Source organism: Sciurus carolinensis, chromosome 6, assembly GCF_902686445.1.
Source record: "Sciurus carolinensis chromosome 6, mSciCar1.2, whole genome shotgun sequence".
In the NCBI taxonomy this organism is placed as follows: Eukaryota; Metazoa; Chordata; class Mammalia; order Rodentia; family Sciuridae; genus Sciurus; species Sciurus carolinensis.
In genome coordinates, this window is record NC_062218.1 from 47194395 (window position 1) to 47214599 (window position 20205).

The 20205-nt window shown below is 38.7% G+C and overlaps 1 protein-coding gene across 2 annotated transcripts; it reads left to right on the forward strand.

The window, feature by feature from the left end:
• The first annotated feature begins 207 nt into the window (after positions 1-207).
• On the forward strand, positions 208-4015 carry Gapt (GRB2 binding adaptor protein, transmembrane). Of its 2 annotated transcripts, none has more exons than XM_047556604.1 (2): positions 208-252; positions 2485-4015. In XM_047556604.1, exon 2 carries the CDS (start codon positions 2657-2659, stop codon positions 3128-3130), a length of 474 nt encoding a protein of 157 aa, XP_047412560.1. In that variant the 5' UTR covers positions 208-252; positions 2485-2656; the 3' UTR covers positions 3131-4015. The 2 variants fall into 2 exon arrangements, with proteins under 2 accessions (XP_047412560.1, XP_047412559.1); XM_047556603.1 differs by having other exon boundaries at positions 223-252; positions 2256-4015.
• The last annotated feature ends 16190 nt before the right edge of the window (positions 4016-20205 follow it).

Here is a 20205-nt window from a genome sequence, read left to right on the forward strand (position 1 = left end):
TGATTACCTGCTAAAGATGAAGAGCCAGATTTCCTTATTCAAAAACTTGTGCTGTTTATCTTAATTCTGGCATACCTGATATGAACTTCCTCTGGAGTCAGGAAACTTTGCAAGTATTAAATAATCTGACGGGAGGAGGAGAAGAAGGAAGTAACTGACCCATGCGAAAAAGAGGAACAAGTTCTAAACCAAAAGCACACACTTGAAGCACAATCCGAAGAACGAGAGAGAGCCTGGCACACCAATCCTGAGGTAAGGAAGCACCTGATCAAAGGTGTTTGGGATAGTGAAAAATGATGAGAAATAAGTTCACTTTAAATTAATTGATGACCTTTTATCTTATCCAACACTGTTTTTAGAAAAAAAAAATGCGTCTGGTGGTCATAGGGGGGAAACCAAATTACTTGCTGGGAGCGATGCTCATGTTTCTTTACAGGCATAGATGTTCACAGGTCTGGGCTTAGGGTGTTTTTCTGTGTTTGCCTTGCTTCCCAACAGAAAGGCAATATCTGGCTCTATAAATTCCAGTTTGTCAACAATTTGTGACTTTTATGACAATGGATAATTATTAGGTCATCTGTTGGAACTGCTTTCCAAAATGAAAAAGTCTTCTTCAAATGGGACAAAATTAAGTGGATGTAGGTGTTAAGTTATATTTGAAGGCTCTTGTTTAAAACATGCTTGTCTTATAGATCTGGGTTTGTGCCTCACAGGGTTTTTCCCTATGAAGTTATTTTGAGGAAAGTGGAAAATGCTTTTTTTCTTTTCCTGTCAAAAACCTTCTTGTTGTTTATTTCAATGAACACCTTGTAGACAAACAATGTTGATATTAGGAATGTACTGGAATGTCTGCTCTGCATAGAACAGCACAGATGATAAAAATACATCTCCTTTTGGAACTCAAGAGGTCAATTTATTACCTTATCTTCAGCTGCCAATGGAATAATAGTTGGTTATCCCAAGCCCTGAACCCATTTCTGTTGTAGGCCTGTACCTCTTTAAATGCTTGTTAATTTCAATCAATATTTGAAATTTATTTTGTAAATTTATCTCAAATATTCTGGCAAATAGTTACTCAAATAAATAATCATTTATACCACAAAATATCATAAGATCAATTCTCATCAGTTTTGCAAATGAAAAGGTATCCTGATGGTAAAGGACATTTTGTAGACTTTTACTCTGAGCACAAACCTCATGTCTGGTCCCATAAAGGAGGAAACCTTACATGGTGACCATATGTTCTCAACCCCAATGTACTCCCCAGAGTTTTGAGGACATTGAAAGTTATGTAGACCTGGGCTTCTGACCCAATATTTTATCAAATAAATTTTATATATTAATTTTGTTCATATTCAATTAGGTTATATGAAATGTCAAATGGTAGATTTGCACACTGATATATTCTAACCTGGAACAAATTTATAAAAGTTCACTACTATACATGAGTGCTCACTGAAAGCAGGACCCTACCTGCTGGATTTTCTTTATTTTGTTTATTATTACTTTTGTTATTATAAGCAGATTTTGTATTTATTAACAAATATTTAATAAATTAATTCTTCTGTGATTAGTGCTATTACTGGTAATGTAAAATCATTAAATATGGTTCTCAGTCCTCAAAAACCCCTGAGCTAAGCTATACAAATATAGTAATGAATACAATTGATAACCTTTTATAGATATTTGTTAAGAGTAATATTTGGGAGAAATATGATTCAGTCACTACTTAGTTGTTAATGAAATTGTTTAACATTTTTAATCATCTATGTTATCATCTGTAAAAGGAGGATAAGAGTAGTACCCACTTCAAATGGCAGTTGTAGGATTAAATGAGATAATTGATATAAAATTATTTACAGGCTGATTCAAAGAATACTATTAATTTGATGAGATTCAGTAGATGATGATAAATACCCCACAAGGACTGTTAGAAATATTGGGTGTAGGGCTGGGGAGATACCTCAGTCGGTAGAGTGCTTGCCTTGGAAACACAAGGCCCTAGGTTCAATCCCCAGAACTGCAAAAAAAAAAAAAAAGAAATATTGGGTGTAACTATTTCTATGTTTAGTCTGAAAATATATGTTAATAATGTTTTGTTGATAAATCATAATAGAACATTCAGCCTAGTTGAATGCTTCCCGTTTATCTATTCTTTGATATATGCTGGCAGTAGTGTATTGGTAGATGTGGTAGAGTTTTGATTATGCTACATACTAAATATGAAATTAATGCATTTTTTAAATTTACAACAGGTTTCTGGATGGCAGATAATTCAACCTTTCTTTTCTTGAGTTTTCTACTCTGCTGTTATCTTCCACTCATTCCTGCTTCATTTTGTGATTCACTGATAGAAAAGAAAGTGGAGTGGAATAAAATCCCCCCTGATACAGTCCAATTGTACATTAATGGCTGCCATGTGAACAGCATCCAATACAAAGAAAGCCATCTCTCAAAACTAAGTCTACTTATTCTCACCTCTAGGTGCCTCAGGACTTTGCCGGATAATGTTTTCTCTGATCTGAAAAATAAATGCCTAGAAAAGCTTCCAAACTCGTTTTTGAACGGTACTAGGCTGCAAGGAATTACATCTGTCTGTACCTGTGAGTTTATTACTGACAACCCCAAACCACTGAACAGCACTGTTTGTGCAGCAATGTTGAAAAGCTGTGGACACACTTCAGTGGCCGTTCCTCTGGGCATTTCCCTTCTAGTTCTCTTGGTGGTCGGTGGGATTGGGTGCTTTTGGTACTGGAAACACCGTAACACCACCAGATTTACTTTACCGAGGTTTTTGCAGAGGAGAAACAGCAGGAAAAAAGACTTTGCAAAAACACTCTGCTTGAGTCCCCACATTATTGGCTCAAGGCCTAAAATCTCAGTTGAAACCCAAAGCCACAGATCTTCTGTCAGGGGAACTAGGATGCAGGCCAACTATGAAAATGTGGAAATGGGGCCTCCCAAGGCTAACAAAGAAACTAACAAGGTACTCTATGAAAACACTCAACAGACCAATTTCAGAGAGCACGTGTATGGAAATGAGACTTTCTGTGACTATTATAACTTCCAGAAACCTGCTGCCTCTGGAGCTCAAGATGAAGATATCTACATTCTTCCTGACTCTAATTAACTTTTAAAATACTGAGTTTCTGTGTTGGAAGACAAATGTGCATGGGGACATCAATGGTGCTGATGTTCTTGTTGACCAAGTTCTTCTCATGAAATCAGTAGTCTCTCTACGTCCACCCCCATGGATTCTGCCTACGTGCATGAGTGTAGATTCATTCTCTATATCCTCTCTTCCCTTCTTCTTGGATTAAATCTTTACCATGTATATTGATTTTTCCTTCTAAATATTACCTGTTATGTCCTTTCTTTGTTTCTACTTCCACCATCTTTTTCTGATTCGAGATTATTGTCATGGTCTCCTTATGGGTCTTTCTGTCTCTACCCACTCAGTCAATTGCCCTTGATGCTGCCAGACTTATCTCCAGAAAACACTCCCGTTGACCACATTACTCCTTTGCTGAAAGCCTCTTAATGCTGCACTTTACAAAAGACACAATGCTCATCATTCCAACTCCTGCATCGTGGTTTTTTTTAATAGTTGATTCCAACTTAATTTTCCATATGACATCTTCTACTTAACCCTAATTTCTTTGCATCTATCAGAATCATCTCAAAACCTGCCAACCTCATTTCTTCCATGGCTCTCACTGTCCTGCCTCAGATTATAACTTCTTCCACAAATCTTGTGAGTTATCTCAAAGCTACATTTACCCTTTTATTTTCTAACATCCTATAGGTTTTGCTGCTTGCTCTATTCTTTTGGCATTAAAAAATGAATATGCATATGAATGTTTGCTATGGTATTTTATTACTTACAGTCACAAGTGAATATCTCAAATTCCCACTCAATGGAGGGTAACTGCCTCATGTTCATATCTTAGCCCCACTGCCATTATATGAGGCACTAATTATTTGTTCACTTGACAAGAATTGAATTGTATTTTTTTGTAAAGTAGTTTGAGAAGAACCTAATAAATCCATTCGTTATTCATCCCTCTAAGGAATATTTATTGAATATCTTCTATCTCCTTGTTATTGTACTGTGCACATGATGATGGGGAGGAGGGGTGGATACAGTGGTAAAAAGAGAGATGTGAGTCTTGAACATGTTCTGTCTAGTAGGAAAGAAAAGGCAATGAACAAATAACTTAGTTCATTATGATGCTATGATATTTTGTTTCTAAATCGAGGCTTTCATATGCTTCCCTGAATTACTTGACTGGGACTCTGCAAACTTCATTTATTTTTTGCCAGGTGGATGCATGTTAGGCTCTGCTGATGGAGGGAGTGGGACAAGAAAGATTTGAAAGCAAAAGGAAGCAAGAGGAACTTGGACTTCTAGTCCCCCTTGTCGCCCTCCTTGCCATAATACCAGCATCACTAGCTGCTTGGAATTTCTAGTTTCTTCTAATATTTCAGAACCAACTTCAATGAACCCTACTGGAGGTGCCAGCACCAGCTGGGCAGCACCCTGCCTTTGAGCTTGAGAACCAGCTCTCAGGCCTCCTCCAGGCTCCAGAGGTACCAGCAGGAGACAAGTGACACTCTCTGTCTATTCATAAAATCCCCAGTCCCGAGGGTGGTCATAACTTCTCCCTGCACGTGCTAACTCTGTGGTACCTCAGTGTACTCCTTTTGTTTATTTCACTCATCCAGTTCCTGTTGAGCTCACTCTCTAAATTCTGTTAAAAGAAACTGCTTAGCTTTCTCTTTCTCCAAGTCAACCTTGAATGATACAAATGAGAACGATAGTGGGTGCTTTGAATGAAAAAGGCATTTTTTTATAGAGAGCAATGGATTTCAGTTTTAAACAGGTGGTCAAGAGGCCTGTTAGGACACACGTAAGGAGAGACTTGAGGGTGTAACAGAGCTGTCCATCTCCACGCGGTGCACGGAGGGTAAGAATGGGAGCAGCGTATAGAGAGCTTGGGGTGTGGAGGACTTGCTGGTGCTCTGGGAACTTACAGAAAGTCACTGTGACTGCCGCTCCCTGAGGGAGGGTTGAAGCGACATCTGATGGGTTAAAGGAAGGAACAGCAGACCACACGACTTTCTATAGGTCTCAGCATGTGACATGGACACTGTCATAGGTGTCTTGGTATGGGGTTTAACTCTATAATATGGGCAACTGGAGTCCTAATGGGCTTTAAGCAGAGGAAAGACATGATAGCATTTGAATTTTTTAAAGAGTTACTGAGCTGAGAAAGAACTTCACAGAAAAAATGAAAGCGGGTGGAATTGTTAAGCAGCTTTTAGATTTAACTTAGACAGGAGTGGCTGCAGAGCCAAGGAAGACATTAATGGTACCACCTGACCCATTCTTCAGAGGAAAAGGCACAGGGCCTTCTGATGGACTCAGTGTGTTTAGTGAGGAGGGGTAAGACTGGGCATTGTGGTAAAGGGATGAATCTAGAACAGTCACCTTTTTTTCTGGCTGTAGTCAACAGGGGCAATTATAAAGTACTTTACTGAGACAGGACAGATTTAAAGGGGAAACAGGTTTCGAAGTCGCACAAAGCAATGTCTATTTATAATCTTATTCTCCAGAATCATGTGACACAGATACCACCAGGTGAAGGAGTGATAAGAAAATCATATTTGACCTTTAATAGCTAACCTGATAGAAGGAAGAAAGGGAAAAGGAGTTGTAAGTAAAATTTGACTCAATAAACTTGCAATATTTGCTATAGGGGCAAAAATCAGTTTGGAGGTATGTTATTTTGATATGTTTTGAAATATGTCCTGAAACTCAAGTGGAAATATGTGGTTTGCAGTTGTAAATGCACATTTGGAATTGGAGGAGAGGTCAAGCTGGAGATGTAAGTTTAAGAGCCTTAAATATTTAGGTGGTATTTGCAGGAAAAGAAGTGGAGTGGTCACTTGGGGAGAATCAGAGAGCCCAGAGCAGGTAATCAAACAAGGAAGAAGAAAAGGAACCCAGAAGTCACTCCCAAGTTGCAACATTTTTGAGAAAATTGTTAATTGTTAAATTAACAAGCAGAATCTAGCTGCAAAGGTTAAGAAAGAGTGCCCCAGAAGAAGTAGGTAAATTCCTCTGATTCCTAAGTATAATGGTTGAAACTGAAATATATGACTTACTGACACTTATCCATCATAGTTAATTATCCAAAATGTCTAAAGACAAACTTTCAACAAATGGATTTAATTGAATTTTGTTTTCCATTAATTATTCTGGAACATCCCAAGCACTTCCGTAGGTGTGGCACAGCACTCAGTTTTCATGAAGTAATGAGGAAGAACCACAATAGGAAAAGGATTGGCTCACACCAAGATTCTTCAGATTACTTTCCATGGAAGGGTTAAAGCAGAGGGGGCTTTCTCCTCATGCTGGCCAATACCTGCCTCTTTGGGGATTTGGTTATCATGCCTCTCCTGATGTCTCAGAAGCCCACCCAGATGAACTTCTTAGTTTCAGGTCTGTGATGTGGAACTTTAGCATGAGTGACTCCATTTTCTTTTTTGGTTTGCTGGGACCTAGTACAGGAGCTCCGTCCAGATCTCTGACCTCTCATAATTTTGTTTAACAATAGGATTCTTGGTTTATCTTTGGATATTCTCTTTGACTGGAAGAGATGGTACAACCTGTGTAAAAGAAGTACTCAGTGATCCTTTGCTTAGTTTTTAACTTTGACTTACTTTTAAAATTAATTGTAAGTTTTTTATCAAATGAAAACCTCTCCATTCTTAAATTACTAGCAGTGGGGGCATAACAAGGGAAATAGAGGAAATTGTCTTTTAATATTCTCATTTAACCATACATACCTTCCTTCCATTCCTCATCCTCTTTCTTATTCCCTCTGTCTATCATGTCCCCTCCCACACCAGTTCTCCTCTTCCTCCCCTCTGTCTCTTTCTCTGCCTTTCAACTTTCTGTTCCCTGTTGACATCGTTTATGACAACATTTCTCAACCTTAAAATCTTGAAAGTTAAATTTGTCCACTATAGATAAAGATGATAAAGACTGTTGACCTCTCCTGTGGATAACATTTTGTAGTTGTCTCATTATTAGTACAAGTAACCACATGCACCACAATTAGAGGAAGCATGCTGGGGGTGGGAAAAGGAGGTAGCAGCATCAAATCTATTGAGTGTGATTTTGCTACATGCTCACAGAAATGTACGTATGCTCACATCCTGTGACGTACAGCCAGTGTCTGTTAGAGTCTGTGGCCAATGTCCCGCGACAGTGAGTACAGGGCTTCTCGACCTTACTTTCAGCCTGACCTTGAAATTTTACTGCCATCTGCCTTACACCTCACTTCCCAAACTATTATTGATCTACACAGCAAATGAAACTGTGCTTATCCCATTGAAAGCTTTAATTTAGGACCTCCTGGTTAATGCCAGATACAACAAGAGCAGGAATGAAGAAGGGAAGGTTGAGTGTTGGGCTCCTTGGATAAAAGAAAGAAATCAAGGAGAAGATGATGCCTGTGCACACATTATTATGAACTGTGTTATGTTTGTTTCTCCCTGAAATAGTTATGCTGAAGCCCTGTGTTCCAATGTCCTGGTACCTGGTAAGGGATAATTAGGTTTAGACGAAGTCATGGGAGTGGGCTCCTCCTGATGGAATTAGTGTTCTTATAAGAAGAGAACAGTTTAAATGTGCTCTCTCTCTCTCTCTCTCTCTCTCTCTCTCTCTCTCTCTCTCTCTCTCTCTCTCTCTCTCTCTCTCTCCCCCCACCCCCTTCACCACATGAGAATATGAGTGTTAGCAAGTCAGGAAGAGGGCTATTTCATAGAACCAAATCTACCAACAGCTTGATCTGGAATTGCTTAGCTTCCAGAACTGTGAGAAATAAATGCTTGTTTTAACCACTTGTTCTGTGGGATTTTGTTATAGCAGTGAGCAGTTTAATTAATTAATTAGGCAGCAGGGATTGAACCCAGTGGTGCTTAACCACTGAGCCATATCCCCAGCCCCTTTTTAAATATATATATATATATATATATATATATATATATATATATATTTTTTTTTTTTTTTTTTACTTAGAGACAGGATCTCACTGAGTTTTTTAGGTCCTTGCTAAGTTGCTTAAGTTGCTGAGGCTGGCTTTGAACTTGCAATCCTCCTGCCTCAGCCTCCTGAGCCACTGGAATTACAGATGTGGGCCACTGTGCCCAGTCGAGCAGTTACTTTCAAAACTGCTAATCTAATACACAAGTACAGTCTACAGACTGCTAGTAGCCCAATAGCTACTTTTTAGTGCTCACCTTATGAGATCACCTTGCGGCATGTGCTTGTGCGACCTCTTCTCCTCTTAAGCTTGTTTGAAGCATCCTTTTCTTTTGTACGCCTCAGTATAGTGGTTCCCTCATTCCCTGCAATTTTTCCTAGATACTCTGGACATTTTAATCTGAACTCTCCTGCTTCAATGTCCTTTTGAATCATATGACATAGCTAGCTCAGCCCTACTGCTTAATTCTATGTGGTGTCCTTTAGCCTTTTGAAATTCAACATTAACCAAACTAGTAGATTGACAGCTCAGTTTGGGGTGTCATTCAGAAATATAGATGGAAATTGTTGGGATGTAAGACTCAGAGATGAAGGGAAGGTGTCCATTGCATAGGTTACTTGCTAATAATTTAACAATCTGATAGCTCGAAAAATCCTGGTTTTAAAACATTGTCTTCAAAATATCATGACATCAGTATACTACATACTAAAAGACTGTGGTTTTCAACCTCAGTGCCTGGTTCAAACAAGTAAGATTTGTCCCTGTGGTCCCCAGTCCCTGAAGCCTAGTAGTTTTACATTTGGAAAACTATGTAACTTCTGCTCCTGCCTGCCTTTGAGTGATGAGCTCTGAAACACAAGACTGTATATGCAGTAGCAAAAAGTAGTCCAGAGCCAGTTAGGCGACTGGCTGGGGGACTTGATTGACAATTACAGATGCAGAGCAGAGATTGGTAGTGTCCCTTATTTTATCTTTTTCAACACTTTTGTTTACTGCTTATTTTTAAAACTTAGAATAGCTGTATTGATTTGGACTTAAAAACTGATTTTTTAACAGAATAAATTGTGTGGAAAAGAGTCACACCAGGATTTAGAGAATTTGTCCACTTTGAGTGAATAGATATTCACTTATATTCTTCTGAAAGATAGGAAGATATAACTTGAATGAAATATCTCTTGAATAAAAAGCATTTTCTGGTATGCCTGAGAAGGGATAGACAGGAGACTGCAGAACATCAAGATCATGAATATAGCAAATGACTTTAATGACCAAATAGGATAAAGTAATTTTAGCTATGGAAACAAATATTTATCAAATGCCTATGACATATCAAGTACTGGGAGGGCTCAGGGAATTCAATAGTGGAGAAGGTCAGAGAAAGAGACACTGTCTCAGTAGTCAGAGAGATGGTGATCTACAGAGGAGTTCTGATACAGAAACTAACAAAATGTGTCCTGATAATAGTGTGACAGGAACACATGGTATAAAGGAAGATCAAAGCCAGACGTGGGGTTGGGAAAACTTTCCTTGCAGAATGTAAACTGAGACCGGAAGGTCAATTAGCAGACAAGCATGGAGATGTCGAGGGAATGGTATTCCATAAAGAGGTTAGCATGTGAGGGTCCCGAGGACAGCAAGGCTGGAGTTTGAGATGACTCTAGATTCTCCATTTCCCATAGCACGTGGGATCTGCATAAGTTGCAAGCCTCTCTAGCCAAGAAAGTCTGTTGAAGGTTAGCAGCTAATCAAGGTAGGGGATGCCTGCAGGCATCAGCTCTAAGGGTGGCAGCTGGAAAAGCTGAATTCCTCTCTACTCCCATCAAGCAGTGTGTTGTAGCTCTTACTGGCAGGCTATGTCCTCCAACCTCGCACCAGACCTCAGAAGCTCACAGTCAACTTCTGTCCAAGTTCTTGACTCATGAATCTAAAGAATAAAATTCACAAATGAGGAAGAGTGAGTGCAAAAGAGTAGCATTTATTCATGTGAGAGGAAAAGACACATCACTCTCACAGCCCTAGAGGGGACCGGATAGGGGTTGCTGCCGGAGTATGCTAGTCTAGGGGTTTTTATAGCACTTGTGTCAACACCATTGGTCCAAATTTATGCTAATCAGGGTTTGAAAAATGACTAATGCTATTGGTTAACTCTTGCATCTGAACTTTCACTCAGGTCTGCTCCGCTTAGGTTTTCTTGCCACTCACCTGCAATTCCAGCTTCCCAGAAGGTTGAGTTCAGGGGACTGTGGATGCTGGGGTGTTCAGAGATACAGCGCTGTCGGGAGTGCGCATGCTCACCAGCCTGGGCACTGTGGGATGACAGGTTGGTGTGCCCTGGTTTGCCTCAGCCCTGACTTGGAGTGCCTCAGACCCGGGCTGGCAAGGCAGGCTCCTCACAGCCGGGGCACACGCTTGCTACCTGCACTTGAGCCCACCTGGCCTGCCGCTCCACCGGTCCACCACTGCTTCTCTGTGGGGATTAGTGGTATGGTCATCCAGTTCAGCGGTTGAGAGCCCTGTCAATAGGGTGACTTCACAAACAGGAAGGAAGACAAACATCACTTGGGTATACAGCATGTTAAAGGAGAAGAAGAGGAAGACAGTACCTATGCATGAAGATCCAACGGTATAGGGTTTTGCATAACAGGTTGCAGAGTTTAGACTTTATCCTAAAAAAACCAGTATCTGTGATATCAGAATATGATCTTGGAGGCTGAAATAATGCTGATGTTTTCCAAAAACCACAGTCATTCATTGCAAGCAAAAAATTTCCAATCTGCAATAAAATAAGGAAAACAAGATTCTGACACCAAGGATACAGGACTTGATTCCCAAAAGCACTTGTCTGTGAGTTATAAGATTTACAGTGCTCTCCAGCATTTTGTTAAAGCCTCCACAGTTTTTCATCTAAATTTGGCTTCTGTACTTTTGCATTCTGAGATTCTCCCAACAGAGATGAGAATTAAGCAAATGAGAGAGGCTCGAACAAAAGGAAGCACAGAAGAAAGTACATTGCCAAATGCAATCATGGCTGATGAAGGTGTGACTGCAGTTATTGACCTGTACTGTCGCCATGGAAACTAAAGCTCGGTGGCCTGGCATGGTTTTCAAGGACAGATTGGCTTCAGTGGATAGTTAAGACTAAAAATTACAGAAGTTGGATCATTGATTGCCACATGCATTCTAAATTCTTATTAGTGACAGAAACAATGGCTTCCTGAGTCTGACGTGAACTCCGCAGTAGTCCCGAGGCTCTTAAAAGCAAAAGATTAAAGGTCAGTAGAGAGCACAGGTTAGCTATTGCCTCAGGCTCATTTTTTTTTCATTGAAATACAAAAATGTTTATTTGGTTATTAGACTTAATGGCCATACGATTCCTTTCTTTAGGTATTGAAGACCTGTCATTCTTTTTTCTTCTTCTTTATTATTATTATTTTTTTATTTTCACAGACTGCATTTTGATTCATTGTATATAAATGGGATACATCATTTCATTTTTATTGTTGTGCATGATATAGATTCATACCACTCATGTAATCATACATGTACGTCGGGTAATGATGTCTGTCTCATTCCACCATGTTTCATACCCCGCCCCCTCCTCCCTTTCATTTCCCTCTATGTAATCTGAAGTTCCTCTATTCTTCTCTCCCTCCCCACTCCCCCACCCCCATTATATATCATCATCCACTTATCAGGGAAAACATTCGGCCTTTGGTATTTTTGGGATTGGCTTATTTCGTTTAGCATGATATTCTCCAATTCCATCCATTTATCTGCAAATGCCATAATATTATTCTTCTTTATGGCTGAATAATAGTCCATTGTGTATATATACCACAGTTTCTTTATCCATTCATCTGTTGAAGGGCATCTAGGTTGGTTCCACAATCTAGCTATTGTGAATTGAGCTGCTGTAAACATTGATGTGGCTGCATTACTGTAGTATGCTAATTTTAAGTCCTTTGGGTATAAACCGAGGAGTGGGATAACTGAGTCAAAATGTAGGTCCTTTCCAAGTTTTCTGAGGAATCTCCACACTGCTTTCCAGAGTGGCTGCACCAATCTGCAACTTCCCAGCAATGTAAAAGTGTGTCTCAGACTCATTTCCTCAGCTCCTCTCTATACTAATTGTAAGTGATAACCACAATTTAGGAGGTGAAATACATGTAAACAGGTGTTATCTATTAACATGACTTTTAAAGAGATTATATTAGGGGATCTGAAACTCATCAAATAAATACAAACATGTTAGGCTTTTCTGAGAAGACTGAGGTTCACATTAGTTGCCTCAAATTGGAGTATTCTGAGCACCAAGTACCATAATGAGGTTTTATGTGAATTATCTTTCTTCATTCACCCAACAACTCTGTCTCGTAGTTATTGTTACAATTTCCTCTTTACAGATGAGATGATTGAGATTTAGGGAAGTTAAAATTTGTCCAAGTATCTTAGAGTACAATTTTCAAAAACCGTATTTCTTTCCAGTTGTTACAGCACAATTCTCCTAGAAACCAACCTAAGTGCCCTTCAACAGATGAATGGATTTTTAAAATGTGGTAATATACACAATGGAATATTATGGAATATTACTTAGCCATAAAGAAGAATAAAATTTTGACATTTGACAGTAAAGGAATGGAACTGGAGACTATCAAGCTAAGAGGAATAAGCCAGACCCAGAAAGTCAAAGGAGGAATATTTTCTCTGATGTGCAGAAGTTAGTCCAAAATAAGGTGGAAAAAAGAAAAGAAAGGGAGGGAGGAATTCTGTCGAAATATAAGAAAGTTCAGTGGAGTAGGAGAAGGGGATTGAGGGAGAAGATCAAGGGATGGGATAAGGGGAAACAGTGGAAATAATCTGACCTACCTTTCCTATATACATATATGAATCTACCACAGTAAATCTCACTATCATAAAGGTTCATAAGACACTAATTTAAAAATAAAACTATAAGTAACAGAAAGATCAGAAGAGTAGAGCAAAGGGCACAGGGGACAGAGGAGGGAAGAGAAAGGGGAAGTACTGGGGACTGAATTTGAGCAAATAACATTCTATGCTTTCATAATTATGTCAAAATGAATTCTCAAGTTATGTGTAACCCACCCCCACAAAAAAATTTAAAAGGCAATATTTGAGCCAGTCACCCTGATGGAAGTAACTTGCTCAGGATGTTTTATCAGCAGACGATCATAAGTTCTGTCTTAGCATCATGGAATTTCAGATCCAGAAAATAACTTGGAAACCATCTAGATGGACTTCCTCATTTTGAAAATGAGAACAATGAGCATCAGAAAATTTATGTGGTGTCCCTGAAGTCTGTCAGGAAATTAAAGACTAATTAGGACCAGAATCCAGGGCTCCCAGCTTCCAGGTGATTTTCAACTACTCTTGCTGCCTTTCTATTGATTTTATAAATACAGAGGGTGTTTTTTTGTTTGTTTTTGTTTTCCTTTCCAACCCAGGTCTTTCTCCCCAACCGCCCCCCCTTTTGTGTATTTTGTTTTGTTTTGTTTTCTGAATGACATTTTAAAATTTGGGCATATTCCTCTGTCTGCATCTAGAAACGAATCTGGGTTTTCCAAACGGAAGCAAAGCTGATCCTAAGAGAGCAAATAGTTTCTTAATGCATGTGGCACTTGTGTGGCTACAGCTCAGTAATGAAGGCAATCAATCAGGAGTGGAGTGGTGGACAATATGTCCTCTTCTGGTCATTATTTCCTAAAATATACTCTTTTGTCATCTTGTCTCATCTGGCAGAATTTGTCTAGACTATATACACTTTTAACTCAATTATCTGATAAGAGGGAAAAAAAAAAACACAGCTAACAATAGAGAAGCATTCTGTGTGGGACAAGAGCATGGCAGTAAGAAGGCTGGGGAGCATACCTGAAAGGACGGGTGACAAAGCAATTACCCTCCAGGTGCATGGAGAGAGTCTGGTCTCTTTTGCTCCAGAATATTGCAAAGCCTCCAGGAAAGAAAACTTATGTCATTCCAAATCAGAAGAAGAAAAGCTGAGAAAACTCACAAAAAGGAATGAAGAAATGCACAAATGGAGAAGGCTTTGATAGAGTCATATATCCTCCTAGGTAGAATCATGAGGGAAAGTTCTGTCAAAAGTGGGAAACTCAGCTGTCTACCAGGGCGAGGCAGGGGACACAGCTGTGAAGTAGACCGGCAGCAGGGCAGTGGGAGTGAGCATTGTAGACCGAGCAAGAGAAACAGCTGCTCCAGTTGTGTGTCTTTTCAGACCTTAGGTCCCAACAATCAGGAAACAAATGTGTCCCTTAACTCTGCACCAAGACGTAGTGCTTGGTGCTTGGATTTCTAATGCCTCATGCAGGGATGCAGAATGGGCGCATATGGCTTCAGGTTTTGCTTTTTACTAAAGTAATGTCTTACAATGCAAGCACATGGACTCTTCAATGCATTCAAAACTATGCATTTTCAAGTATAGCTGGTACTAAAGGAAACTGGAAGTGGGACTTTGTTCACTTAAGAATGATTTTCATTTCCTCTTTTACTTGACTGCATTACTTAATATATCCATATCATTTTCTCCCACATGTGTTGAAAAAGAAACTGTAGAGTTTATTTAGGCTGTATCTTCTTGGCTGCACTTGGTGGAAAAAAATAAAAGCTGTAATAAAGATTGTATGTTTTCAACATGTAGACTGAGACCTTACTTTTGACTCCTTTTCAAAGCCCAGATTAAATTCTGGGTCATTTTGAAAACTTTCTTCAATACTAGCAATCCAAAATAGTTTATCTCTTTTTGGTTTTCTTTTCTTTTTCTATTTTTCCATTTGTCTAGCCATCCAATCAACCAGCTAATATTTATTGAGGGCCTATTAGCTACTAGGTATTGTGATAGAGACTGAGCACTCAATAATAAATTTAAACATACAAAAACTACTCTTACAGTCTAGATAAAATACAAAAAAAATCACAGGTGCTTAATTAGAAACACAAATAAATGCTATGAAGAAAAGAAACATGGTAGGATGAAAGCTTATAATAGAAGAACTTGAATTTGATTCATTCAGGCATTCAGAGCTAGCTCCTTAAAGTGTATTTCTAATGTGTTAATTATTTAAGCAGAATTCACCTGGTAAGAAAACAAGAATTAATGACTGCCTTGCTATGAAAGAGACCCATTATTATAGAACATTATCATTTGTGTTACCTTTTTTGTTTAAAAGAAAGGTCAAAATATTAAATTGCTTTGAAAGGTTTTTAAATTGCTCTTAAACATAAGTGGAAACAAAATACTTTTTTGAGAAAATTTCTAAAGATTTGTTTTGTATACAGGCAGAAATATCTCTAATTTAAATAATTCTAGGCAATGCAATAGAGTAGAACAGTTAAATACTTTAACATACAATAGACCTCTAGTTGAAGTACATCTCTGATAAACATTAGGTAGGTGGCCCTTCTGACCCAGGAAGTCCACAGTTGAGAAGTAAGAATTCTGGAAGACTGCTGAGAAAACTTACACTCCATTTATGTATAATATGTCAAAATACATGCCACTGTCGTGTACATCTAAAAAGAACAAATAAAATTTAAAAATTATTTAAAGTGAATGAGAAAATGCATGAAAATGTCCCAACCATGAGAGTTATTCAGTAACTGAGATACATATAAAAGATTAATCTTCTCTTACACTTGTCTCAATTATATGACCTACTTATGATTACATTTTATGATGTATTTTTCAAAGACTTTTTGCTTTCAAATATTTTGTTTAATAAAATAAACTGTTTATTATATAGCCATCCCTTTTGAAATTTTCTGCAATCATGCACTTATAACTAAAATTCAGAACTTCTGATGAGCATGATTATACTATTTAAACTTTCCAATAAAGAAAAAAGAATCACCTGCAATGTTTTCATTTTCTAAAAATTCAAAATAGCTACCCATCATGTGAAGAATCCCTTAGCAGCATGCCTTTGATCAAATTTCTTTCCAGAAACATCAGGGGCAAGAATGTTGAGCCAAGAGCAAAGTTAAGGAAAGCTGAGCTGGAGATAGAACAGGTGTGTGTCTCTCCAACAGCTCTGAGGGCCTCTGTTGGATTCTATCACACACACACACACACACACACACACATACACAAACACACACAATTTAGCTAAACCCCTATTGTCATTATGTGTCAAGGAAATATTATATATGTATTTTTAAAGTCACATTCTCTGTTGTTTCTAAGGTTTCTTTTGATTCTAGCAGTTAGGTCACTGGCTCAACACTGTGTCTGATTTTTTTACAACCATGAGTTCTCATCTTATGAAACTTAACACATATTATTTCAAGTGTTCTAATACTAAGGGTGTTTGCAATACGCACAGTTCAGTCTACATTTGTGCCCCCCAAAATCATCAGTTTTTTGTGTGCCCTGCTCCCTCTTCTTTTTTTTTAATTTTTATTTTTACAGATTGCATTATGATTCATTGTACACAAATGGGGTACAACTTTTCATTTCTATGGCTGTACACAATGTAGAGTCACACAATTGGCGTAATCATACATATACATAGGGGAATACTGTCTGTCTCAGTCTATCTTCCTTCTCCCACCCCCTCCTGCCCCATTTCCATCCAAAGTTCCCCCATTCTTCTCTTGCCCCCCACCCCTGCCTCTCTTCTTAGTGGCTACTTTTCATACACTGCCCGCCCTGGACCATTATTGAATATTTCAAGGAAATCTTGTGACAGATGCCACAATAAACTCATATGGGCAAGGACACAGTGATAGAATATGACCTCTTTTCAATTACCAAGACTAGTGATAAGCCCTGGAGTTACTTTCCCCTATACCGACTGGCTAGCACGAGTGTGAGCACTTGCCTATGGGTAAGGCTGACAGAAGAGGCTGTTGCCTGAGTATAAACCAATAAAGAAAGTCAAAAACCCCACTTATTCATCTCTCCTACCTATCACAGAGCCTGAAACTCACACCATTACAGTCCCCCGCCCCTGCTGCTAGGAATCTCTGAATGTCTTTGTTTAAATGTACATATTCTTATGTGATCTGCCTTAAGACATTATCCACTATTACTTTTTCTAAGAGTTAATGTTTGTGCTAAGTGATAGTGGTTTGGACCAGAGTTACCACACATTTGGGGAAGCACTTATGTGCTTTCTTCCAAGACAAGTGATAACTTAATGCAGGGATTCTGGAGGATCTGGACTAGGTTCAGAGGGAGGATTCCATGCAACTGCCTGCAAATTCAGACATTTTGAACAGAAAGATGTTATTAAGAGAATTAGACAAATGTCCTCAGACTGTTTCTACATTCCTACTTCTGGGTTCCCGATTGTCCTTTATAATGCCTGGCTTACACCAACATGTCTGCTCAGTTGACAGCATGTCTTTCTATTCTCACAAGTTTTCTGCACAATATCAAGCAGAAGATAAGGATATGATAAGGCATGTCTCTGCTCTTGGGCAGACTGGAGTCTACTGATGCTGTAATAAGTGCTACCCTTAGTAGAAATGCAGATTTATAGCTATGAGAGCAAAGTTGAGGAAGCCTAATTCTGCCTGAGAAGGCAAAATGTGTCTTCAGAAAGAAATTCAGATTCAACTGAGTTTGGGGGACAATGTATGATTTTATTACCTTGAAAGATCCTGCAAATATATTTTTTCGAATTAAAGTATATGTATTATATGCTATGTGTTCTTGGGAATATTAGATACTAGATAAATAGGTTTCGATATGAGAGAAAATCTGAATATGGGCACAATGGCAACACATCCAGTTACTGTGAGAAAATAAGGAGCATTACACTAAGTTCTGGGCCACCACAGTTAGAGACAGTTTTGATGTCTGTAGAAAACTAACAGTGGGAGAAAGACCTCTCAAGAGGTGGGAAGCTGGTAAAATAAACACAAATGATCATGTTTTCTTCATATTTTCTAGGAAATGTGCATGTGAGTATATAAATAGACATTTGAATGGAGGGCCTTTAATAATGGAATTGGTTCTAACGGTGTTGCAGAACCCTGAAACAAAGACGAAGTCTATTCAGGATTCTGACTTGAGCAATCCATTCCCTCTGCTCCGCAGTGTGAGTGCGGTGAAATGGAACTGCCTGAGCTTACCGCCGCCCTGAGGCTGCGCGGGTGGAGTGGAGTTGTGTGAGCAGGAACCAGGAGGCAGCTGGACAGACACCGCAGCGCTGCCATCACCGGGGAGGCGGCAACCCAGAGCAGAACTAGTGGCTTCTTACTTCACCCCACGGTTTAATCAGACAAAAAGCCAACTGGCAAGGGAGTCCGGGAAATATAATTTGCAGGTTCCCATCTCCGTGGCAGGGAGAAGAATTCAGAAAAATGACTGTGGAGTGAAGAGACAAGTCAGTACCCAGTGACCACAATCCCTGTCTTAAAAATCAGCCGTTCTTCCTTTCTCTTCCCAGGTTTCCACCAGCAAAAAGCAGCAGGGGGGACATTCGTATATTTGTTTTAATTTTCATCTTGACCTACCTACATGTTTATATCTACTCATGGGGATGGGAAACGGTTCTATGTACTGGAAATAAATGAAAGTTTGAATAAATAGAAGAGACACAGGTTAAGGAGTAGACAACCCTTTAAATAAACCAAGCAGAGAGGGCTAATAATAATTATTTACAAAATAATCTTTTCCATTTCCAATCTCTTCTTTACCAATAAAAATAAAATAAATAATATATTCTTTTGTTTTACAAATTGACGCTTTTTTTCTTATCAATAAGCTACCTCCCCAGTCTTTTCTTTTGTTGTTGTTTTTTTTTTTTTAATTTTGAGACAGGATTTCACAAAGTTGCTGAGGCTGGTCTTGAACTTGCCAATGCACCTCACATTTATGATCCTTCCTCCTCAGCCTTCCAAGTTGCTGGGATCTAAGTGTGTATCACTGCATCCAATTTATGCTCTCTTTTTAATGACTTGGGTCATCATATTTGCTTTACTCCCATCATTAAAAGGTTAAATAGAAATAAGATATATTTTTCCAACCCAATGGAATGCCATATAGCTAAATCTAATAATTAGCTATTCAGTTTGTTTAAATATGATCTATGGTACATATTAGAAAATAAGATGCATATGTTTCAAGGGAAGAGTATATGGCTAAAGATTATAGAACAATGAAACTGGAAAGCCTACCTAGATAACAAAGAGAAGCCATACAGCAAAAAAAAAAAAATTCTGAGTTTTCACAAATAAAATTTATGAAGGATTGTGTTTTGAACAATAAATAGCACTTGTGGCTATTCAAAATTAAGGAAAGAAAAATGAAGTTAGGGTAAAAACAGTAAAAATATTTCATGCTTTTGCTGTTTACGTCTCCATTTCTTTGCGATAGCACTGAGTTTTAAAAGGATAGCACACTAGTGATACACAGCAATAGAACACTCTTTAGGGTATATTTTGAATGGTAATTGGTATCACTGGACTGAAAGTTGAAAAATTAGGCGATGAAAGAACTTGGAATATGCTAAGATTTGGATGTGAGGTGCTTCCAAGAACTCGTGTGTGAGACAAAGCAGGAAGATTTAGAAGAGAAATTATTGGACCGTGAGAGTCTTAACCCAATCAGTGAATTAATCACCTGATGGGATTAATTGAGAAAGGCAGGTGAGGTTTGGCTGGAGGAGATGGGTCACTGGAAACATGGCTTTGGCATATACATTTTTTTGGCAAGTGGAGATCTCTCTCTTTCTGCTCCCTGATCATCATGTGATCAACTTCCCTCTGCCACACTCTTCTGCCATGATGTTCGGCCTCACCTTGAGACCTGAGGAAAGGAGTTGGTCATCTATGGATTGAGACCTTTGAAACTGTGAACCCCCAACTAAACTTTTCCTCCTCTACAATTGTTCTTGACTAAGAGACCTGAGTCTCTTAGCTGCAGCATTGAAAAAGCTAACTAAAACAGAATATAAAGCAAATTTCTTATCCTTACAATTGCTCTACAACATTGTAGAAGTGTTCAATATATGGGGGGCAATTTGTATGATGTTGACTCTTTTTTTTTTAAATGCCTTTATTTTATTTTCATGTGGTGCTGAGGATGAAATCCAGGGCCTCACACTTGCTAGGCGAGCATTCTACCACTAAGCCACAACCCCAGCCCCAGTGTTGGCTTTTAATAGGCATA